Raw genomic sequence first — 25857 nt, 5'->3', positions numbered from 1 at the left:
CTTTTTGGCAAGCATGCTAATTTAACCAGGCCCCATTTTTATTTGTTCCTTTATAAAGGACAAGCACAGCCAAGCCGACTAGTTTTAGATGGTTTTATTCCATCTCGCTGTCCCAGATAGTAATGAGCTTAACCATCATGTTCCAGCAATTCAATCTAGACTGGAGAATGTAATCCAGCCAAAGAATGTCACATGAAGTTGCATCACAAACACAAAAGAACCATGATGGTTTCGGGAATCATTGTTGTGCCATGTATTAGGACACAGGTACTGAACATAGCCGCACTGCAACTTCTGACAGGATGTGGACACAGGTTGCCAACTATCACAAATCTCTTTTTCACTCTAAATCAACCAGATTTCCACTGAATTATGTTGTTTTAAGCTTGTTTGGGCTTTAAATATTTGTCACAATGATGAGGCAACTAGGTTTTAAACTATGGGTATATTGAAATCATACATTTATTGACATACTCATTACATATCTTTTGGATACTTAAAACAATTAATACATCTTCACACTGACCATCACCTAACTCTAATTTAGTATTATAATAGCATACACTCAGTATTCTAATTCAACTACACTTACTAACACTTTACAAAACCAGAATCACACTTTTACCTAAACGTAAAATCATTCCTCGTAAATGAGTTCCCGCAAACTGTGCCATCCTTGGTGGTGGTAGGGTGAATGACCCCCCCCCGCTTCAATCAAGTGATGCAACTCCACACACCTCACTGATGAAAAGACTCTGGGTCTTTCCCAGGGGGGGATGATCGACTGCTTTTCCACCTGTGTTCTCGAGGTAATAAATAGCGGGGTTGAGAGAAATACGGCAACTCTGCACTCATTAACTGAGACTTGAGTTATGGGGAATCGCGATGCATCCGAAGGTTTCTGTCCATTTGAAGTTTGACGGGAACGTGTAAAGCATGAGCAATCCACGGTGGATAAATAAGTCAGCATAGAGCTGGATTGGAGCCATTCAAAATGAAAGCGGACTTGCATGTTTTATCACATGTACTGTATATTATGCCTTAGGGCTGTCCTTCTGTGAAGTACTGTCGGAAACTGACCTCTTGAAATCGGGCTGGCGGGGGGATGTGTGGGGGGGCGGGGGGTTGGGATAGGTTTCAAAATGCTGTTACAACCAAAGTTCTATCAGTAATGCATTTATAAGTGAGCATTGGCACAGTATCATTTTGTTTTGAGGAAAACCCTTATTTATCGTGCGTCAACAGAGGACACATGTCTCTAAAGTGGAACAGCTTCACCCCAACATGTCTTTGTATCATTTTATAGGATATTACAGGAAGTGCCCTGGGGTTGGGAAAAGATGGATCTCTGTGTCAGCCCCTGTGAGGGATTTGGCTTGGTTCTGTCACGACGTGTGAAGGATTGTTGTTCAGAGTGCTCTCTCTCCCTCTCTCTCCATCTCTTTCTCTCTCTCACACACACACACACACACACACATACTATGTGCACACATACACTAACAGATACTCTTCTCTCTGACAAGTGTGCCCCTGGCTGGGGTGTATGTAGACAGGACCAGTCTGATTTACTGGGATGAAAGAGGGAGTTGAGATGTTAGTGGATGACTAAGAGCTGAGCTAGCTTTAGCATGCCTTCCACACAGTTGCATTTCCATTAGCATGTGTCACCACTGCCCAGCCTGCTACAGCATCTTTGCAGAGGGGCCAGACCTGGGCCAAGTAGCAGTTGGACATATTCAAATACTGATGAGCAGTTGTTAGTTCCTTTGTGACTGGTGTCAGGTAAATTAAACCACATTCTGTATCTGACAGACGTGTTCACGATCAAGTTCCCCCCCCCCCCCCCCCTCATCCATTTGCGACCACACGTCGACAGCGACTCTCACAGTTTTGGTTCCAACCTCGCAGGCCTTGAACCGACCCGTCCCTTCCCCCCCCGCAGGTATGGCGAGGATGCAGGCCCTCTTCTCACACTCACTACCTCATGTCTGCAGTGGGAGTACAGTAACCTAATATCTGGAGTTTCCCCTCACTTTCATGCCTTTGCTCTCGCCCCCCCCAGAGTCCACCTCTGGTGCTGGTCCATGATTCATGGACAGGAAGGGCTGAGGAGCAATGTCATCTATTATTTGGGAGGTGGAGGGGGGGAGGCTTGAGGAATGGAGGGAAGGGACAGTAAAGAGGAGCGAGGGAGGACTGGTGACACCAATGAAGGATCTCCTCCGGTCCAAGGGTTCGAGATGGTAATCCTTATCCTGGGAGAAAGGTGGATTTATCTTCTACAGGACTCATTAGGAGGGGCCCCAAACTCAACCTGATGCTGTCCAACCATGGAGTCTAGAGTAGTCAGCAAGACACAGCAGGACCCTGATGTCTATGTGACTTTACAGTAGTTTCAGGGAGGCACTTCTTTCATTTACAGTGCAGAGAGACTGGAGCGGCTCATTAATACCGTCATTAGCTTACTGGGCTGGAACAAACACATGAACAAGCTTCAGGCCGGTGGCCGGTTTTCTCCACCTCCACTTGACTCGGCACCGGATCTTCTTTAGCCGCCCCCACCGCCCCCCTTCCCCAATGTCTCTGGCTCCTCCCCCTCTGAGGCCCCCTGCTGCTGTGTAACGCCCGGAGAGTTGTCTGTTTTTATTTATATCAACGGAGAGAGGAGAGGTGGGGAAAGCTGAGCTGACAAGGGGGAAGGTGTTCTCCACATACTGGGACACGAGGCTCGGGAGACAGCTGCACCTGCTCTGTCCGCTGGCACGCAAGGCTCATCCCCACACACACCTCATATATTCACACGCAGAGATCCACACCAGTCCTCTCACACACATACACTCACCAGTCACTGGTCTTAGCTTAATACTCTTAAAGTACAGGGCGACAATAATTGGATCAAACTGTGATGATAGTAGGTATCAAAGGATATCGTTGGGTTATCGGGTTGTTCGGGTCACCGTATGTGTGTGTGTGTCTGCATGCGTGGTTGTGTGTGCCAATGGTTGTGTGGCAGTGTGAATACCTTGATGGGGTAATCATTCATTGGTAGGACAGCGTCCTCTTACTACTGGGTAAAGACCCTCAACTGACACCACATTCCAGGAGAGACACCTACACCCCTCCCCTTCCCCAAACACACACACACACACAGATATGACCTTGCCCAGTATTACTTACATAATTGGGTCTTTCCATTTCACCTTAGTTCTATCAAGCCTCTTACCTTCTCAGTGGTGGGACTGATACAATGTATGACGTAATTTAAAACAATATCCATTTATGTATTTATATCATCATATCTTCATATATTTAAACTTGCTGTCTTTATACATCAAGCATTGTTATAATGTGTGACCACCATTTATACTGACCCATTTGTCTCTTATCTATAATACCTCGCATGTTGATCTCCATAGGATGAGAGTGCCCAGAGTCAACTAGGTCATTGATGCTGATGGTTGACTTACATTACCATAGAAGGTAAACAAGCTTTCATCTCCCTCAGACGTGAGGGCGATATTTACATTTGTGTGAGTGGATGGATTGTCCTCTCGCATGAACACAACACCAACGTCTCAATCCATCACGGCTTCGTGACAAGATCGCCTTCCTCTCCACCAAGCAGCATGACATCATCGCTGCCTGACATCCATCCCCTCCATATTTCTGAGGACACCATCTAACATATATACGATTTGGATGATGCCACCGCCCGCTTTTAGATTCATGATGCGTCATTGCATCCAGACAACAAGGCAACAAATCAAAAGCCAATGGGATGTAATAAAAGTCTAGTTTCATGTTTTACGCGTCCTCATTTGTAGCTTGTCTTGGACTTGTTCAAACAGGTTCATAGTGTTTTCTATAAATGACTGCTATGTCAAAAATAAACACCTGTATGAGTGAGACCATTCCACATTGGGGTGTGGCCCATTATAATAAACAGTTTGAATGTAATCATTCTGGATTGTACTGTCCTGCCATTTCGGGCCTTGGCCCATTCCACGTGACTTTCAGAAGGATTATTTATTTGCTGAGTGTGGTCTCTGCTGCTGTCAAGATCCCTTTGAAATCATACGCCTTTGATTCAGTGATAATGCTAGTGTTTTCTAACTCAATTTAAGCCTGAGGCACAATATACAGCCCTCTCGGAAACCTAATATTTTGTGAATCAGATATTTATTTAAAAAGCGACCTTGGCCAAACTTTGGATTATTTATATGATCAAAAAGCCATTTGGCTGTTTGTCCCGTGGGTCTTTTATGTTGGGCCACATTTAAACAAATATGGAAAACAGCCTGAACTGTAAATCACACACAGATGATGTGGGTCGATGTTAGTAGGATCACTCTTATGGAGCCAATGGGTAAGCTACAGGGATATGAATGGAGTTTTTAATTGTTTCTGACAAGGGTCTGTGGGTTGGGTCTGGGTGAAGCCAATTAAGAGAGTTGAAGAAACAGTGAAGGATTGTCTGAGGAAAAGAGTGTGACTCTCCAATTGGTGTTGGGGCTGTGTGTGTGTGTGTGTGTGTGTGTGTGTGTGTGTGTGTGTGTGTGTGTGTGTGTGTGTGTGTGTGTGTGTGTGTGTGTGTGTGTGTGTGTGTGTGTGTGTGTGTGTGAGGAGTGCTTTGGGTTCAGAGCATGAACATGTCATTCAGAATATCTGATTACAGCATGCAGATTCTTGTTCGGTTGCTTTTTTACATTAAAAGCCTTTTTCGATTGATCCATCTGGAGATTGAAAAAAGGGCCTGGACCAAGAATAGAATCAGTACCAAATAAGGTAGGGTAACAGCAATACAGTCTAAATAGTTGAGCAACTGGTGCTTGGATTTCTCCATTCTTTTGTCCAGAAAAAAATGTTTTTCTGGCTGTACCACAGAGCGAATGTGTTAACAGAAAGATTGAATTTACTACCAGAATGAAAAGAACATGGCTTGATTCCTCATTACAGTGACAATTTATAGGCTATTTAAGCATATATATATATATATATATATATATATATATATATTGTGCTTAAGTTGCATAATGCATAATAGTAGTCAGAATGGTAAAAAGAAAGTGAGATCCAGATAGGACTTAAAGCTTGAAACATCAGCTTCTGTAGGTCAACATTTTAATCATTTGTATTTTCAGGGGCAGAAGTGGCCCAGGCTACCATAGGATAAATAATGAAATCCCTGAGGCCTATGTGTCCTTTCCCACTTTGGTTGGTGGCCATTTTGAAATTCCAACACTGTCTCTTCCTCCAAGACCATCTTTGGGGAGAGAATGTTCCGTACACAGGGTTTTCCGTCAAAAACACTATTGTGTGAAAGAACACACAAACTTCACATTTCTAAAAAAGAGGGTGTGTGTGTTTACATCTTGATATAAGTATATGTGAGCGTGTGTGTGCGATTAAGGGAGTGAGTGAGTGAGTCTGCACAAGCAAGCATGAGATCCCTGGAGCAGATGACCTGATTCTCGGCCAGACCAGCTGGTGAGAGATCAGGTTTCCCTGGCATGAGAACACTTTGCTTGGATCATCAGCTACTGGAAGGATCACTCTCAGGTGTGCATGGGCCCATATCTTCTCGACCACAAAGACTGGGAATGTCTGGAACCAATACCCCATATCCTCATCCTCTGATACCTGAAGCACCTAACACACACTTGTACTCACACACACACACATAAACAAACACGCACATCCTTCCTTTTCCATCGACTCTTCATGCCACATCTCCTATTCCTACTCATGTTTCCAAACTTGCTTGTTCACATCCCACATCCTACCTCATCCCTTGGCATCATCCCCTCTTCTCCTTACACCTGCAGCCCTCTCTCTCACTTCTCCCCTCTCTCTCACACACACACACACAAACACACACCAGCATCGAGCCAGGGGCTTGCTCCAGTCTTACACAAAGCCAGGATGATCTGCCTCAGGCTCATGGAGAGGAATACGTCCATTCTATTAAGGCAGAGCTCTGGAAGAGCTCTGCCTTAATAGAATGGACGTGCCTCAAACTCTACATCTATGAGCAGAGAGAGAGAGAGAGAGAGAGAGAGAGAGAGAGAGAGAGAGAGAGAGAGAGAGAGAGAGAGAGAGCCTCTCTTGATATTATTGAAAAGCAACAACCAAGAGTCAGACAGTGCAAGAAAGACAGGGAGAGACAGAGAGGGAGAAGTAGGGGAAGGGGATCGATAAAGGTGCAAATCTACAATTAATCAAAGATTCCGGAAAACTATAGAAACCCTAATGGTGTCATACTTAGAATCCATGGAGGGGGAAAGAAGGAAATAACAAAAACTGGATGTTCCACAGGGGGAAAAGGAGAAGGAGAGAGCTATTTCAACAGAGGTGCAGAGAAAGAAGAGAAAAATGGCCAGATGGAGAGGGGTGATGGGACAATAGGGAAGAGAGGGTGATGAAACTGAAAGAATAGTAAATCAGAAGAGAGCAGATATGACCTATACCAAAATGGGGAGATGTTTTCACCAGCAGTATGCTAACCCCACACACTCTTTGTCTCACTTTGATTTATTGTTTATTTCCTCTATGTCTCTCAGATTTAATCTAATAAGAAGTTGTCTAGACCTAACGGAAGCACACATGTCCCTAAACACTAGTTTACTTGATATCTGCTGGGGAGTTTCAATGCTTGCTCTGTATGCAGTCTTCTTGGGTTGTTTAATACTTTGTTGGTGTTTTGTGGAGATGAAAAACAACTGAAAAGATTATAGCTAGGGTTTGCAAACTATTCCCAACACACACAGCACTGTAACACACAAACAAGCACACACACAAATACATGAACAGGGAACATATAAGAGTACCTCGAAGAGAAAAACATGTTCACACACACAAACACACAAACACTGGAGTGCCCCAGGGCCACCTGCTCGGTACTGAAACGCATTAACCCTGGTAGCAGATCAGCAGCTACACTGGAACAACTACAACACACTGGGGGAAGAAGGAGCTTTGACCTTCACATTCAGCAACGGACAAACACAACACAAGACCATCAGCCCCATGCTACTGGGCAGGTCAAAGGGAGACAGAAAATAGCCCTTTTGGTCAGCACACACATGCATACACAAACACACTAACACATACAGTACATTCACAGACACACACACGGTGAAACATCGAGAACAGGAAGGTGGCAACACAACAGTGGGGCTCTTGCTAGGAGGCAAGCGCTCCCGACCCAAACACTTTTACACCTCCCCACCTCCTACACCAACTTGCATCTCTTATAGTGGCCGGCTATTATCACTGCCGCCACATGGGGGCATCACATTCGACAGACATTTTAGCGTTGAAGGAGCTGTGAAATTTCCCCAATGTGATTGTTGTCAACCACAAGATCTCACTGCTCACACACACACACACATACACTCATACACACACATACTGTCACACACACGCGCACACACACTCAATCACACACACAGGTCTGACAGTGCCTTGGGTATAGATTCCAGGGTTCTCTTGGGAACAGTTAGCCGGTCACGCTCTCTCTCAGTGGCACTGAGGCACTGCCACTGTCTGTTTCACATTAAACACACACAGACACACACACACATAATCACACATACACAGCAAAACACATTTTTACATTGTGCCAACACATCCGCACATGCAAACCTTGAAATACCCGCCACTCTCTGTTTCATATTTAACACACCCACACACAAGCTCACACATTCTCATATAGACAACGTTGAAACACAAAAGGCACCTATGTAAACACGCACACACACATGCAGACATAACCCCCACTGCTGTCTGGTTCACATTAAGTGTGTTCACTCCACACCAGAAGGCTGTTCTTTATGAACGTATAAATTACTGCTCTGATTACCCCATATCCAAGCCTCAACAATGGAACTCTCTGATGAATATCAAACATTGTGTGTGTGTGTGTGTGTGTGTGTGTGTGCGTGTGTGTGTGTGTGTGTGTGTTTATGTGTGTGTGTGTGTGTGTGAGACAGAGAGAGAGAGAGAGAGAGAGAGAGAGAGAGAGAGAGAGAGAGCCTCTCTTGATATTATTGAAAAGCAACAACCAAGAGTGTTGATGAATACTCTTTCCAAGTTCCATCAAAAATGTACATAGGACATGTTTACTCAGAAATGGCTGTTTAAAATTCTGTGGTCAAGCATGGAAGTTCTTTACCAACCCTTTTGTACATGTGTGTGTGTTTGCATGTGTGTAAGTCTGGGCACACAGGCCTGGAGGAGTAAGTTCCTTCAGGGTGATACCTGATTCCACTGGGTTCGCTGGTACGATCATTAGTTAACATCAAAGAAGCAGATGACAGCCTCCTGTGAAGAGAGAGGAGAGGCGCAAAGATGGATTACAGACATGCTTAGCGTGGGGAAACACCTTTCTCCAACACACACCGACGGGGAGACACACATGCAAAACATAAGCGGTCACACAACCATGCACGTTCACAGATACACATCTCAGAAATACACACTCAAACACTCCGACTTGGAGTCCAATACTCAGTTTCGAAAGGTTTTACGAGTTAATAAGCGTAGGACATTAGCTCTGATGCAGTGACACATGATCTACCCTTTGGGAGAGTCTAAACTCAGTGTGAACTAAACATTTGGGTCGGAAAGCCACAGGCTCCCCGTAACCCCTCTGATGAATAGTATTAATCAGAACATCGAGGAGGAAAAATAAACTCATTTTTACAAATGACGAGTGAAAGAGACTGGGTGGGATAAACAGATGGGGCGCTGTGGAAGCACTTCATCTTCTTAGATAAAGGCTCCTGCTTGGTCCGCGTGCATGGGCATATTTACATTTACATTTACATTTGGTCATTTAGCAGACGCTCTTATCCAGAGCGACTTTCAGTAAGTACAGGGGCATTCCCCCCGAAGCAAGTAGGGTGAAGTGCCTTGCCCAAGGACACAACGTCATTTTTGGCACGGCGGGGAATCGAACTGGCAACCTTCAGATTACTAGCCCGACTTCCTCACCGCTCAGCCATCTGACTCCCTATGTGCATATGTGCATGAGTTCTGGTGTGTGTGCATGAGAGGAGGTGTGTGTGTGATCTTGTAAAGTGGTCCATGATTCCTAATATGCCCGCCACGCATCATGTTCTGGGTACAATTGAGTGACCAAGGGGCAATGTTGCCCTCTGCCAAGCGTACGAGGTGTCGGCTCAGGCAGGGTTTCGTTTAGGAAGAAGTCCGGGAATAACGCAAGTGCAGTGGAAGAGAGGTGGAGAGGGCAGATTCTGTGCCCTTGGGACTGGATTTTGTAAACAGACTCCGTGAATAAGGTGTCCTGTCAGGTTTGGGGTTCTCAAATGTTATTTCTTGACTCCAACGAATTTTGAAGAAGAACAAAAAAAAGAGGAGAGGAGAGGGTTGTGGTGGTGTCACGGCTGAACAAGTTCATCTAAGCCCCTCGGGGTGAGGCAGCAGTCTTTTGAGGTTATGATATAGCTCCTGGATGAAATTCAATAAGAGAAACAGCTTTGGATTGAACTGCTTGAACTGAGCTAGCCCTGAGACAAGACAATGAGATAGAGAAGGAGAAGAGTGAGTGAGAGACGGTGACACATAACAAAAAAAGGTAAACACCATCAAGAGAACACAGGAACATAGTAGTACCAGAGGACAAAGGAAAATAGGAAGAGGACTTTCAAGAAAATCCTGTGATTTGACACAGGAGAAAATCCAAAGGAAAAATGTCAGCCAGCAGAAGAAAGGAGAGAGAGCTGAAGAAGACAAAGACAGTGCTGCTCAGGACTCATCCACCTCACCACAAACCCCATTTGAAAACCGCTGACACGTTTCCCTTCCGAGAACACCCAGGGTCGAGAGGCAAATGCTCCGTGGATTTGTAAAGAACCCGACACGTACTGAAGGGAGAAATCTGGCCTCAGAGGAACAACACCCTCCTCTTTACCTCCACCCGTGACCTTTTGGAGAAGAAAACTCGAGTAGATATCACAGCTCATATCTCAGGCCTCTTAAAAGATCAAAACCCTCATTCCAAATCCCTAGTCCACTAGAACACACACACACACACTCCACGGATCAGTTGAATTACCTGTTATTTTTCATGCCGTTCCCCTCAATACACACCTCTGGGACAGGGGACAGAGCACAGAGATGGAGAGAGAGGGATGGAAGATCGCGGCCCGGAGCCAAAGCGAGTTGGTTTTCAGGAGCAGTGTCATCTAAGCTGGCAGTCCTCTGTCCTTTCTTTAGGAAACTGTAATCCACCTTCCTATCCTCTCAACAGATATGATCCCTTATCTGAAAGGGTCTGGTGACTTGAATAGGAACAGGTAAGATGGCTGGGGAACCTATCACTGGCAGGATTGAATTCCGTGATCCAGGACAGTCCACTTTCATGGCTCAGCTGCGTCATAATAATCACACACCGGCGATGAGAAATCAACCACAGTGTGGATGTGTTTGATGTGTGTGTGTGTCTGAGTGTGTGTTCGATATGAGCATGTGAGTGTGTATGACCGTGTCAGGGGCAAGATAGAGAGATCGAGAAAATAGAACGAGAGGGGGGAAGAAGAGACAAAGGCAGACGGACAGAAAATCTAATGGCGGTTGAGTTCCAATGGAGGATCGTCATAAGCAGCTGTGAGCGTGGCAGTCTGGGTGGTCCCTCAGGCCCCTGACCCTCTCACGTTTGAATTATTGCCTTGCTCCTCAACTTCACGGTCTTAAAGGGTGCTGGGGTTAATGTTTCTGTACACACTCACGTCTTGAGCCCATACCTGACCTCTCTGCTGGTGAACACACACTGCAGGTCAAAAACAAGCCATCCAGTCTCTAGTTTACACATTCATGCACACACACTCGGAGGTAAAGCAGGTATTGCCTTGATCACGTGTGAAAGAGTTGGTTTGATCCTAACACATCCTATTTAGATCACAGTTTCTTCCTGGGTGCTTTGAGGCGTTAACTTGACTTGGTGTGTCAGGATCCAGGGCTGTTAGTGTTAACAGTCATAACGTCCAGGGTTGATACTTTAGAATTTTCTAATGTGTGTTTCACACAAGTCCTTAGCACTGTCCTTTGATAACCTCCAACCCAGTGACCACTGGATTAGTAAAGGCCAGTCTGCTAGGGATTTATCAAATACCTTATCCACAGGGAGGCTACCTACTTGAATTGAAGTGGTCTATTGGCCAGGCAGCCAGTCTGCCCTTGAATATGACACTGACTAGGAATACTGATTGGACTGGACTTTCGGTGACTTTTACTACGTGCCTTGCATAGCATACACAATTTTCTAATTGGACGAGTGTTTTATAGGTACTGTATACTTGATAGATGTGCATAGCCTGCATTAAATTGACACAGACAGTTCTGAGAAAGAAACAGAAAACCAGTAATGCATGAATAAAATCTGAAAAGGCCTTGATTTGAGGAGGAATAGTACCAAAAAGGCTCATAAAGTTTAAACACCAAAGCATGTTGTTGGCTCTGTAACAATGGGAGGAAAACTGTTTCTTCTTTCATTAAACATATCATTTTCTCACACTCATTCAACTACCTGTGCTTGTTTGCATGTGTCAATCTACTTAAACCTACTGTACATGTTGCTGATATAGGAGACACCCCACAAGAGGAAAGGCCAACTCACTGGAACTCTGTCATGAAATTTGATGAATTTGTGAACTACTGTACGAGTTTGCATGCAAGGTGGCAGTCAGAGTTGGGGTGGGTGTAAACGTGATGTGCATGCTGTTTATAGTATGTCTCAGACTTCCTGTGTAGTTTTATTGGTTCTACTGTACCTAACACTTGCCAGAATGCCATGCCTAACCCTAACTATCTGACCCTAGTAGGGGATTGAGTCAATAAAGATAGTAGTGAGAATTGCAACCAATAGGAAAACATAGTTCTATTAATGTAGAAAGAGGTACTTTACAGATCAATCCATTATGTCAAGTGACAAAACGCTACTACTGCGTTGTCTAAATAATGCCATATTGCTTTTACGTGTACCATGTATTGCACAATGTATGTGTATAGTATGTGGGTGAGCCTTTGCGCATATGACTTAAATAAACAGTCCAGTCTTGAGAGGAATGCAGTCTGGAGATTGCAGTCCTGAGAGCGCAGCCCTTGTGCACTTAACATAGTTCTTCATCAGCAGGACGATAGGCGGGTCTGTTTCCAGCTGAGATTGGGCGTCACAACACAGACAGAAGAGTCTGGAATTTCTTCCAGTGACTGGCGGAGAACAATTAACCTGTTCATGTACAGAAAAAAAGAAGACAAGGAGTGTGTGTGTCTGTCTGTGTGTGTGTGTGTGTGTGTCAGAGAGAAACAGATAGGAGACTGACACACAGAGACAGAGGTGCCTTAATAGCTAACCCACGCAAAGCATGATATAGTCATCTTTAGGGAGATGCTGTCAACAGACGTTACATGAAACAAATTGAGGTCCAAGTAATTAGCTGGGAAATGGAGCTCTCTGCCTTGGCAAAATGGCTGCAACCAATGTACAGTGCTAACTTGTCATAAATTGACATCAGTTGTTATGAAAAAATGAAATAGGATGTGCATATAACGTCATAGGCTCCTCTTTATTTCAGTCAATTAGGATTTTCTATTTCAGTCCAAATTCAAAACATTGCTCTCAACCCAAGACACTGACCTTGGTGCTTAGGCCAGTTACACATTCCCAGCTATACTTCCCACACTATTTGAAATTCTAAGTGGGATCTTAGGCCTATGTCATATGCTGTGCCAGAAAAGACCAACTGCTTTTTATTACTGTAAAATTGTGAAAAAGCACAGGGGACATACAAAGTGCCTTTTAGATTGTAGAACTTAATCATGCATGGAAGAAGCAATACAAAAACATTCAGTTCTAATTCAAAAACACTCGGTTTTGGTGTTTTTTGCTTGTGCCGGCCAAGTAGTCAGGCTCATTGGGAGCAATTGTATCGTCGCCCGACCGTGCTTTTATAAGTTTTGGCTCTAATCACTAACGATGTAATCCCTTCGCGACAGAGAGAGTGCTGTTGTTTCTAATGGCCTCGGTTTTTGTTAGCATGAGCATTGCTTGATATCACACAGCTAGACATAGGGGAATGATAGCATTGAGAGTTATATAGCCAAACAAAGGTTTACCATGATTCTTGTAGGCCTACCCTAAACTTGAACTTCAATTTGTCTTTGCAACCACACTGAGAAGGAAATAGTTCAAGGGAATATTATTGAGCTCTAGAAACAGATAGAGAACACAAGAGAAAGAGGCCATTCTCTGTGCTTTCCTTTCCAAACCTTTTCTTCTGAACAGATGTTCATTTGGAAAACGGCGTTCAACGAAGATCACCAAACCGTGTTGTTTTCAACCAAAACAGCTCTTGTGTAATTACTGCGCCAGGGTTGTGTGTGCGTTGGCACGTCGCCGCTTTACCCCCATTGTTTTCGTAGTAATTAGCCAGTGTTTTCACAGCATTTGGTCTGTGTGTGTGTTGGTGGGTGGGGAAGGAGGGTGAGCAGGCCTTTTAAAGACTACTTCATGTCCTCCCTCTGATTTCCCCCCTCCCCATGCTTAAAGTGGCGCAGTCATACTAGGAGCAGGAGCGCGTTCTTAAGGGTCCGGCATGACTACTTCTGTGAGTCTGTGTTTTCGCAGCCACTCGTTTGATCTTGAGATCCAAGTCATTTATGAAATAGTGTGTCCTTTTTCTGTATCAGGTTTTCATTCCTGGTGAAATTTGTGTTGTTCTAGAGTGAACCGCAGCAGATCTGCTTTCATGGTGTGTAAGGGGGGGTAATGAAGAGGCATCATACAGGGTTAGTCATTAACTTGGTACTAATGTTGCATCTGGTAGGCCTCTGCCTTTCCATTCCCAAATAGCTTAGGGTCCAGGGTTTGTGAGGAGTAGCACAGAATAAGCAGGTTGCTATTAATGTTTGCTGTTACGGGAATGTGTAGTGTGTGAGTAAGGGTGTTTGTGTGTGTTGCGTAGACAGACAGATGATGTCGCCAGTCTGGATCTCCTGTACCCATCATTACAGTCCTTTTTAAATCAAGTCTTTGATCCCCTTTACTTTCCGCACTGAAACTTTCAAATGCCAGCTCCTATTTGTCCATGTTCTTCATGCAGCTTTTCTGATCCAGTGTAACAACACTGTCTCTGTCAACGTTACTTATAAACGGCCTTACACATTAACTACTCTGTTAAACACACTTCCCCAGCAAACATGTCAATCAATAGAGGCTGTGTGAGACCAGCGGTCGATACATGCTGTGTGAAGCACTCTCATCGACGTGCCACCTGCTCCACAGTTTCGATCACCTTGACCTCAATGGGCCCCCATTAGCGGGCCCCTCCATTAATTAAACTGAACCACAAACACACACAGTATCAAACTCACCAGTGTACAGTGCATGTTAAATGTTTTTGAAGACGTGCAGTACAATGGCCCTAAATGCCTAAATGACTTATTTTTGGGATGTGGAAACACAACAACATGAGGTAGTGTGTTGCTATATATAATGCTTATATGGCTCAAATTGGAAGTATTTTTTTTTCTCTAGCCAATACAAGTTTCAATAAAGATTGACTCATAGGCTATGTAATACAATAGTCTGTTTGTGTTGTGCTATGCAGTAGGGATATCTGAACTGATAAATCTTCATCTACCCCTACCATTATCAAAATGTCAACCAACTTATCAGGTGTTTGGGGTTGATGGTCAATAAAACACCATACCTTCAGTAACCAATTGACATCCTTGACCTTTGACACATACTGGGACCTCTGACCAAAAGGTCACTGTGGTTACTATTTATCACACTGTGGCGGACCACCTTGGCAATGTGTGTAAATCCCCACTGTGTCAACTGCGCAGAAATTAGAAGACAGAGTGAACACACATTATTGTCACAATGCTGAAGCTTACCTCTAAAGGACTCTGAAAAAGATGGCAACAGGACACAGGACACGAATGGTACAAGAACACAAACACACACAAACAGAAACCCACAACCTTTGCCGCCCCAGATGGCCAGGGCTTGGAGGGTGGTTGATTCGAGTGTGCATACACGCACACACGTTTCTGGGCAGTTCTGTCAATGAGACTGTGGGAACAGGGTCACACCTGCAGTAGCTGGCAGAGTGATAAATGATGTTGCTTTAAACTTTGGAGACAGTCATTTTTGGGACCCGCTGTTTACCCACCATTGAAGTATAATGGAGGCCTTTGAAGGAGTAGAATGCCAGGGACACAGCCAGCCCTCCTCATGATGTTTTAAAGGGTGGGGGAGGCGGGGTTTGGATCTGCTCCCTCGATTAGCTAATGACACATTCTGCTTCTATTAGACATAATAGGACTGAACAGGCCTCTGACATTAGGTCTGGCATTTCCTACTGCTTTCACACAGAAAGAATCTCCAGTTTTTTGACGCATGTGAGTTTATTTGAAAATGGAGGCTTTTGCCTGCGCACGTTCTGACACTTTGGCCCATATTTCATTCAGCTGCATTCGGGGGGAAATCGCACAAGAAGATTACAAAGATGTTTCCAGACTATTCAGTACGGATGGGACTTTCTATGGGGAATGTTCTTAAGAACCACCAGCGTGAACCACCAAGGCACAATTACATCTGCTAATGGTTGGCTCTGTATTCTTTGCTCATACACTTGTAAAACATGTAAAAAACATTTGGTATTTGTACTTCTCCACTATGAAATGTAAACTGCAATTGCAAAAGGAGTGTTTAGCAGATCCACATAATATGAGCCTTATCAGCTCAGACAGCCTTGAGATTATTCTTCCTTGTTTTTGGCCCCAAAGCTAAAAAAGGACGTGAGAATGGCAGTCTAGACTGCAGCTGTCTTATAGCAAAGCATTCCAAAACTTCATAAAAACATGTATTTTTCTCTCTTTCTCTCTTTCTCTCTCTCTCTCTCTCTCTCTCTCTCTCTCTCTCTCTCTCTCTCTCTCTCTCTCTCTCTCTCTCTCTCTCTCTCTCTCTCTCTCTCTCTCTCTCTCTCTCTCTCTCTCTCTCTCTCTCTCTCTCTCTCTCTCTCTCTCTCTCTCTCTCTCTCTCTCTCTCTCTCTCTCTCTCTCTCTCTCTCTCTCTCTCTCATCTGATAATTTTCATTAACTCATAAAGCCCCCAGTGTTGATTAATTTAACCCTAAATGGGATTGATTTTCCTGGTCAGTATATAATCGCCACATTTTACTGTCAAATGTGCAAATGACCCTAATAGGCTGATAAAACATACTCTGATTGACAAGAGGGTTAAATTCTTGGTGTGTATATATTGACAGCTGACCTAAGTTTTACAGTGTTACATACACACACACACACAAACACACCTCAACCAAAGGCCCAATTTGAACTGCACCAGGTTACATATGGAAAATGACAGCCACATTTGTCCATTTAGCACCATAGAAACCAATTGAATTTGACTCACTAAACTAGGCAAAGCCACTACAAACTGGATAAATGTGTTTCAAATAACGGTCTTGATCCTCCAATCTCTTTACAGAGCAACAGATTGCCCAACTCATCCATCACACAGCTAGAGCCAAGTGTCGGACTTCCAAAACAATTACATTTGTCATTATACTCTTAGTATTGTTGTTGCTCTCTCTGTGCGATAAGGGTGATTATACGCCAAGTGACAAGTAATCTACTCATATCTGTGGTTTGGAAAAGCAAACCTTCTCGCTCAACCTTGACTGATAGGAAAAGCCATTTACAACTGTCTTTGACTGCCATCTAGTGACCGTTTGAACATGCATTTTCATTGTATGAATTAAAATCCAAAACTGTTAATAGAATGAATGTGTGCTATGAACTGTAATGTGCAGCATTATCTTGTGTTTATAGTCGTTCTCATTGTGTCAAAAAAAAAATACTAAGAAAATCGATGGTGAATTAAAAAAAATATATACTTTTGTTCTCATGCTCTCTGTGTACAATCTAAATAATACAATTACTTATTTTAGGAAAACAATGAAAGTCTTTTGAGATACATTAGACTATAAAAAATATCTCATGACTCCAACTACTGTACAGGGGTCATATTCCACTCGTAAAGACTAGATAATGTACTGCACAGTGCATGTGGACGCACAGCTGCTCTTGCTAGCTTCCTACACTCCCAGACTATATCCTTCACATCATCGTAAAAGCAAGAGGCCTCAAGCAGTTTACTGTACCCAATGCTGCAGTTACCCCAGCTCTCATATCAAAACCTTAGCGTGCCCTAGCTAGCTGTAAACCAAGGCCGTGAGTAAGAGAGGGATGAGGAATGATGAGTGGGGCTATTGACATGCTATAAACACTGTTTTATCTGGGGAACGAGGGCTAAACGAGGTGCGTGGCACAGAGGGGCCATGCAAATACTTTTTTCCCCGCAAAGATCAAATGAGGTAATTTGAGAGGATTAAATGTTGTCTGTGAGAATGTGTTGCTGTTTTCTTTGTCTGTGTACAGATCACATGTACAACAATTGTAACAATAACAATTTAATTGTACTGCATGTACTTGTGGTCTAGCTCATATGTAGAGGTATGTTTTACAATAAATTCACCCTTCCAACACAGGACCAACAGCCCCAGTGCATAGCTGTTTCTGCTCCTTTAAAATCAGCCCAAGTAGCATCCACACAAATGATGCCAATGAAAAGTTGTCTTTAAGTCTAAGTATCAAAAGTTTCATATGTCCAAGTCCCTCACAACATCACTGTTCTTCTTATGAAACCTCACCATCTGTTGGATCTTCCCCAGCTGCCCTGAGAGTCATCGTTTCCGCCCGACACAACAGAGGACCCCTGCATGCACTCTGCCCGACTTCATCCTTATCTAAAACTCACAACACACACACTGTGTATACTGAGAAGGCTTTCAGAAATGAATACGCACATACAATACGCAAACTGACAAAAACGAACAAAATAATACACATTCATATCGGCCCGTTTAAGCTTTTCTTTATGGGGGCCTACGGTGTACACACACACACTTGTTCCTACCCTGAAAAAACATCATCTGCTGGTTGGAAGAAATCCAGTCAGTCTTCAGTTTGGGAGCTGTGGCATTCCTCAGCAAATTTATGTCCCAACAGCTGTGGTTTCATCCGCCTGTATGGACAGAGAATACACTCCTGTCCCAGGAATCATGAAGAGAATCCAATCGATTACACACATCAAATCTGTGCTTAGTCTGGATGAGTGTTGGTTTGTGTGTTTAAGAATGAGTGTTTTGTGTGCATGTGAATGTGTATAACATTAAGCTTGCATGTGTCTTAGTGTGTGTGTGTGTGTGTGTGTGTGTGTGTGTGTGTGTGTGTGTGTGTGTGTGTGTGTGTGTGTGTGTGTGTGTGTGTGTGTGTGTGTGTGTGAAAGAAATGCTTTTTCTTCCACTCTTTGATGGGTTAACGGTTATCCCAAACTATGCTGCTGCTGGAGTTGGAGTGGAAAAGCCAATTGTTCACATTGCACCCACATGACGTCGCCGTTTTTCTAGGTCGGGGCAATGTCAGAGGCAAACACAAGGCCATAGAAGAGGATGAGCCCAACTGACAGCCAGAGTTGGCGGACATTTCAGGGAATGAGTGTGAAGCTGTATTTGAGGATGGACTGAAGTTGCACTTTAATGTTATCCCAACATTAGACGAGATGTATTATGTGTTATGATTATAGTTAAAGTTGAACTAGGGAGAGCAATGCCAGTTCTCTCCACATGGGCCGGAGAAGTGTCCATGATGAGTGGAAATGTAACGCAAACAATAATGCAAGTGGTTTAGATAAATGGTTTTAGCCGAGGCAGTCCTCAGTGCATGTTTAGACCATGTGGTCATTTTCCACTTCAGCAACAGCAGACGGATGAAGGGAATGAAGGGGAGGGGGGAGGGAGGAAGAAAAGAGATGGCATGGGAAAAAAACGCAAAGGATGAGAAATACACAAGTAAAGGAGTGGACTGAAGGGTAAATGAAAACAGAAAGAGATAGGAAGTGAAAGAGAGCCCAAGCCAGCTTCTGCACAAGTCGGATCCAGGTCTGAGTTAATTAACTTACAGTTGTTAGTTATAACAACAAACACCCCACACCAACAATAAAATTGCGCTTATCGCACAAAGCATCTGGACACCCAAACGGCCTCTAAACAGTCATGGTTGATATATGGAAGAAAGTCTTTTGATGAGCTGATGAGTTGAGCTGCCCTCTGCTGCCTTGAGACAACTGTCTGAGAACACCATTACAGCCAATCGCCGTACCGAAGTTCTACTAAAATAACTCAAATTGTTATCGAGGCTGTGGTGAAGAAACTTTTGACTGAAAATCTCATTGCTGCCCTCTTCTGGAATCTGGGGGTTACTAGGCCAGACGGAATCACTGAGTTACTTTCCCTTCTCTTAACAGGCTATGTAAATAAACACCCACAGGGCAAGGCAGAATGGAGTTTCATGGTCGCGCAACTCAAGGAGAGTTTGTCTAAATTTGCCTGTCGAGATGCCTAGCTAGTGAGGCAATTCCTTCAAACCAAGCACATATGCGTATGATGGATTTAAGAGGAAAGCTCCATCTTTTTCCAATATCCCTCTGTGTGGGCAATGCTATTTGTCAGGCTAGCTGACACGTCTTTGAACTGACAAGTCAACAATTTGGGGGAATTGTTAGGGCAGGAAGCAAATGTAACTAAACAAATCATTTCTCTAATCTGAAGGCACAGACGATGAGAAAAGTTCCAAGAGAACAAGAATACATCATAGCTTCCAGAGCTTGATTAGAAGGTTCAATTGATTTGTCACTGACAAATATCATTACTGTCCAAAGGGAATTTCAGTAGGACAAAAACTGCTGCATAACATTTTGTTACATAAAAGATTTTATGTTTGTTGTACTTGCATAAGTCTTGATGCGTTGACAGTCTGCCAAATCACTTTGAAACTATATCGTCAATATGTCCATATTTAGTTATGACAAATCACTTATCTAATTATGTATTACTGCAGTTTGAAAAGTGGGCCTTGGGACCAATTGTAATACAAAATATCTCAACGCTATGCTTATATTGCTACATACAGTATTACACAGCTTAGATGATGGATGATACAACACAAGTAAATAGCTGTCAAAAGATCACAAACGTGGAGAAGTAGCTGAAACCCAAGAGGGATCATTAACACAATGCCCTTCACAAGATCAGTTCAGTCTTCCAACACAATGTAATGGATTATCAGTCACCACAGACCTTCATACAATTGCAATACAACCATCGAGCTTCAAATAAACATCAACATTGATTGTACCTTTGTGATGCAAAAACTTAAAACACTGGCAATAAAAAAAAATACAAAAAATATCATATTCCTGATACACATATTCATTGTCTGCTGTGTTAGACCTACCTATGTTCAGAAATGTAATTTGACTAGCACTGGAAATGGCTGGAGTTCACAGAGCTAGGAACCATACAGGTATACGGCAAAATGATATTGATTACATCTCTTAGACAGCAATGTAAAAACAAAAACCTTTTAAAGGTAGGTTTATATAAGAGGCAACTAAAAGGGTCTTGAGCACAGAAAAGAAGCTGGTCTTAATATTGCTCGTTTTAGTCAGTTCAACTTAGGGCGCTTAGAGTGTTGGCCGCGACCTGGAGTGTCCTTGTGCTTCTTTGACCCCCCTTTTTTCGACGACGTCCCTTCCGTTTTGGATGCCTGCCCTTCCTTTTTGGAAGCAGCTTCCTCAGAGTCCCACAGGGCGTTTCTGACAAAGCGAGAGACCGCTCCTTTGTCCAGACGGGCTGCCTTCTTTCTGTCTGTGATCTCCTTGACTCTGTTCATGTATGTCCTGATTCTCTCCTGTATCGGGTCAAAGATAGGGGACTTTTCTTAAGCACGCACACAATTAGATACTCAACGCTGGAAATATCCTAACCAATTAATTTAAATACTTACTATACTAGTTCTCGACTTAAGTTAAAGGCAGATGATATATAACTAGATTTAAACTGTGTCGTTTTGTTGGCCACCTGTCAGAACTTTACTTGTCACTTCTCCTTAAGGAGGGAATGTTGGTCCACTTCATCTAAACACAGTCCTGGTGTTGAATGAGTTAGGGTGGGATAAAACAACGTACCAGTTCTTGCTTAATTCCATGTTCTTTCGGGTTAATTCCTTGTGTAACCAGGTACACTGTAACCGAGAAATCGTTTTTTTCAGGGGGGGCAGGTCAGAAATGTATTCTTTACATTAACTTATGGACAATTACAAAGTCACATCAGAAAACAGCACTTACTCCAGAATAATGAATTGAGGGTATATGCAGACATCAAGTCCAGTTTAGCTTGCTCAAGAGGGTCCAGCTACCAAAAATGACAAGAGATAAGAATTTGACAAAGTAAACACACAGACAAAGTTCACTATAACCACCAGTCAGTATGCCATTTGGAGAGATGATCTGCTAGCTAGTAGTAGCCTATCTGCAAAAGCCAAGCTCAGACAGTTTGAGACTGATAGTTGCATGTCCTTCACCTTTCGCAGCGGTAGGATGATCAAGACACATTACATAGGGAACTAAATGACTGCCTTAGAAAGGCCTTACCCTTTCCATGAGTTCCTTTCTGGGCATTGACAACACAGTCTGTACCATTGTGTTCACAGAGGCCACTGAAGATTCGAATCCCGTGAGCTGCTCCTCAATCTCTGTAGGATAGTCTTCAGGTATGTCTTCTGCCATGTCCTGTCGTAACGTTAGACATTAGTCAGTCAGAAATGTAGCGAAACGTTTATCACTGAACAGTTAGTTAGATATAGGCTATGTATATATTTTAGAAGCCATTTATACATTTAATTAAAACGTGTTCTACATAACCTTACTATGGTAGCTCCATTCTAATTTTGACACTAGTCTACAGCCACCCGGCCTGACAACAAAAAAAAACGCAAATATGCACATTTTAAAACGCAAAGCCATATAATCAATGTTGGCCAGTTAAAATATATTTTGCCATTATTCTAGTGCGACACATATGAGTAGTTTGTGTATATCGCTACCATCAATAAAGCTTGTCACTTGGACCGCAAAATGTTTTCAATCCAACACACGTTGTAGACCGGCGACAGGAAGTGAATTGAGAAACAGCCAACAACAACCCTGTTTAGTTTAGAAGAACTGGAGCTCCTTTCTTGCTCTGTCGCCGTCTAGTGTTGGAGGAATTATTGGAGGAATACGTTGATTTTTTTTTATCGCTCCATGGTGTATATTGTGTTCCATGAATAAAATGGTTTATTGATTACAATAATGTTTTATTTTGTCAGACAGTCACCCTCGATTTGTTTTTGTATTGTTTGTATTGTTTTTAATCAGGTCGCCGCAAGTGAGCAGGTCATGTAGGATGAGTTGACGTTACTATGGTTTCATTGAGCGTCCACGGAAAGTCCAGAAATGCTGAGACTCAAGGGTGTGCTAGCTTGGGGTCTTAACTTTAAGACATTAACAAAGAGTTGTTACAGGTAGTTTGAGTTATGCCAGGTGTAAGGAAAAGGAGAAAATGGATAACTGTGATTTAGAAAAGCTTTCCATATCAGGAGGGAAGTTACAGCCCGCCTTCAAATCAAGTGTAACAAGTTACAAAGTCACTGTTGCAAGCAATGTCAAGAACGTTACACTGGACCTACTGACAAGTGATTGTGGAGCTTCCTACAAAATTGTGAGTAAAGCTAAAACCTAGATTCAAAAATTGTTATGTGACAACCTGTACCACCGAACCGCACTTATCTTTTGGAGTTAACAGACGTTATACACTTTACAATCAATGCTTTTTTGTTCAACTTTCAGTTTTTAGGAGACGGTTCCAAAACCATTCAACTAAATGATGGAATAAATGTGGTTGATATAGAAGTGGTAGCTGAGGATGGCACCTCTAAGAAATACAGCATTGAGGTCACCAAACTGTCTGCAAGGACTGCAGTGCTGAGTGAACTGTCCATTGAGGGAGATGTTCAACTGCATCCAGCATTTTCTGCAAACATTTATGAATATTCAAGTGGGTTGCCTAATTTATTACCTTATAATGGGGTATAATGAATAGTTCAGTTATATTCAATACACTAATTTAGAGGACTGATAATTAGAGTTTTGTCATTCATTCTAAGAAAGCTATTTTATAGTTGATATATAGCCTAGCTTATTGCAAAGGGCTGAAAAGGAATAAAATGTACCCTCATTGATAATGCATCGACTGTTGTTCTCTATAGGCACAGTTTCTTTCTATTGTAATACTGTGACCATGCTGCCCAAAGTACCTGATGAGAACATGAAGGTTTTAGTGAACGGAGAGAGCAGCTCTCAATTCGTCTCACTAAACGTTGGAGACACGATGGTTGAGATCAAGGTTTGCTCAGCAGATGGCAGCAATTCACAGGTAAACTGATACTGTTGTTTTACGTTCAGTACTTATTAGAAATTAGAAGTTTGGTGAAACATTTGATATAATTTATGACCAGATAATATTTTTTCTGGTCTCATCATTGCCTTGCTGAAGAGATGAATTACAAAATCACATTAGGCAATTTCCGGTTTCTTCTCCCCCAGATTTACACAGTGTTAGTGACTCGGGAGCAGATACCCATTGCTGTGACTTTCAGTGATGCAAAAGATTGTGTGGACTATGAGTGCCCTGTGTCTCTAACTGCCCTCTACAGACCTGTCTCCATTTACCAGAGGTGAGCTGGTACAGGGGGTATCTACTGAAAACAGGTATAATTCCACCAAGTGGTATATGTGGTATAAGCCCATAAGGAATGGTCATTTTCCAAGAACCTCCTGGATCAGTCCAACAAGGGATAACGTCTGAGTTACTACACTATGCATATCATGCAATAAGAAAGGCATATCGTTTTAATAGAGGATTAAACGTCTCACATCGCTCGTAATTGAAATACTGTTGTTTTTTTGTAACATGTGGGACAAGTGAGAATGGTAGAACATGCTGTAACCTGTCAGGACAAAGAACGTTCCCAATAAGCTCTTGATCCTTGTTAATTGGGTTACCTTGTCTTCATGCAGTGAACCTAAGCACATCTTCTCCGGGCCATACATTGACATGCTGGCACGTAGGTCGAAAGTTGACCCGTTAAATGAGTGTCCTCTGGGAGATAGCTGGAAGGTTCTAGAGCCAGACCTGGATGGGAACATGTCTGCTGCACTTGTCAAATGTTTCTTTGCATACAGAGGTACTGAACACTGTCATATAGGCTATATCAGTAGAATATCTTATTTTTCTTCAGTTTTTATGCCATTCTATAGTACACATAGATCATCTGGATTGGTAATATAGGCTTGGTTGTCATTACATTACTTCCTGCTTTTTGTTCTTTAATTACATTTTAATAGCGAGTGTATCATACACGGGCTAGGTGATAATTCAGCCTAACGTCTTTTGAAAGGATGTGAAAGTTTGGTGAAACTGGCTGAGGTGGGTTCCCACGCTCTGCGGTGTCCCCACAAACCGTCAGCGGACCTGGATCCAAAGGTCAGCATGAATGATTGAGCAGCCGTGTGACCAAAGGGCCAAAATCACAGCCAGTGAGCCAGGCTCAACCTCATGCTTTATTTACTATGTCACTGCAAAGACGACTTGGTCTAACCGCAGTGGTGTTTTAGGTTTAAACATAAAGATCAGTTGGTATACAGTTGCGGTTAATCAAGAGAGTTAGTATTTTGACAAAGCAGTTCATTACAGATATCTCTTGTTTTGTATTCTTTAAAATAACAGTTGATTTTATAGCTCTAAAGAATACAATTGTAATGACATTCACTACAGCAACTAAGCTTTTGTCAGATTTTTTAAATAATATATTTGATCAAGAAGCAATTTTTTCTTTCAGGATGTCACAGAGACAAGCTGGTATAAGAAGTATTTTGCATCTTCTAGCAACTTAGAGATAGAGACCAAGCACACTCTTGAGGTAATGAAACCTATATCATACAGCCAGTCAAACTTTATTATGTGCTTGTGAAGGTATGGATCTACTAAGTGAGGATGAGGATGATGATAAGTTAATGGTGATTGCCTTCTTTGTCTCTTCAGGTCCGTAACTGGGAGAAGAAACTACAAAAGGCAATTGGAGAAGACAGCGTAGATAATCTATGTACCTTAGCCCAAGACCATCTGAAACTGTACAGGCAGTGCCTGCCTAAACCAGGCATGTTTCAGTTTCCAAGGCTGCCTGCTACACTGGCAACTGTCCCAGATAATTGTGGATTAGCCGTACCCATTGAAAAATACATGAAGAAGCGCTAGTTAACGTTAGCTTAAAAGGCTTCTCTTGACATGCAGCCACTCAAGTTACTGTTAGTCTTTTTTAAGCCACTAATTGTCAGTGGTGACATGATGAGTGACATCAGAGACTGATCCTAGAGTATTGGATAGGAGTCATTGGCCTTGAAACATAATTCTTGACACCTGAGAGAGGCTGGGGTGTAGTACCCAGCCTTTGAATAAATACAAGGAATCTACTTTTACAAAATGCAAAATGTTGAATGTTGAGGTGGAAAATGTTTAGGTTCAAATGTTTGAGAGGAAGCTTGTTTACATCTTCCGGGATGTAAAATGTGTTGACATCAATGCAGGGTGACAGGTAATAGGCATTTTTGCCAAGACAAGTTACACTCACTGAATATTTAATGCAAAAAGCTGCATGCAATGATTCATAAGTGAAAGAGAAGAGGCTCTCACACGAAGACATATATTCCTTTTTTGTTATGAGAGCCTGCCTGGAGAGCCTGGCTGCCTGCCTGGCCTGCTTGTATGTGTGTGTGTGTGTGTGTGTGTGTGTGTGTGTGTGTGTGTGTGTGTGTGTGTGTGT

The 25857-nt window shown here is 42.9% G+C and overlaps 2 protein-coding genes across 2 annotated transcripts; one reads left to right on the top strand and one right to left on the bottom strand.

Annotated features, from left to right (window-relative positions):
* Nucleotides 1-19848: 19848 nt before the first annotated feature.
* c1d (C1D nuclear receptor corepressor) lies at nt 19849-22176 on the bottom strand. The gene is made up of 5 exons (XM_062463637.1): nt 22042-22176; nt 21590-21727; nt 21284-21350; nt 21125-21180; nt 19849-20847 (listed from the first exon to the last, which is right to left on the bottom strand). The coding sequence occupies exons 1-5, from the start codon at nt 22042-22044 to the stop codon at nt 20602-20604; spliced, it is 510 nt and encodes a 169-aa protein (XP_062319621.1). The 5' UTR covers nt 22045-22176; the 3' UTR covers nt 19849-20601.
* Nucleotides 22177-22252: 76 nt separating this feature from the next.
* Nucleotides 22253-25292, top strand: LOC134022762 (uncharacterized). The gene is made up of 8 exons (XM_062464512.1): nt 22253-22697; nt 22826-23033; nt 23245-23411; nt 23582-23712; nt 24056-24222; nt 24436-24521; nt 24877-24957; nt 25080-25292. Exons 1-8 carry the CDS (start codon nt 22539-22541, stop codon nt 25290-25292), a joined length of 1212 nt encoding a protein of 403 aa, XP_062320496.1. The 5' UTR covers nt 22253-22538.
* The last annotated feature ends 565 nt before the right edge of the window (nt 25293-25857 follow it).

Source organism: Osmerus eperlanus, chromosome 6 (genome assembly GCF_963692335.1).
Source record: "Osmerus eperlanus chromosome 6, fOsmEpe2.1, whole genome shotgun sequence".
NCBI classification, from domain to species: domain Eukaryota; kingdom Metazoa; phylum Chordata; class Actinopteri; order Osmeriformes; family Osmeridae; genus Osmerus; species Osmerus eperlanus.
The sequence above is the reverse complement of the archived record's forward strand: the minus strand, read 5'-3'. Positions and strand labels throughout refer to the sequence as shown.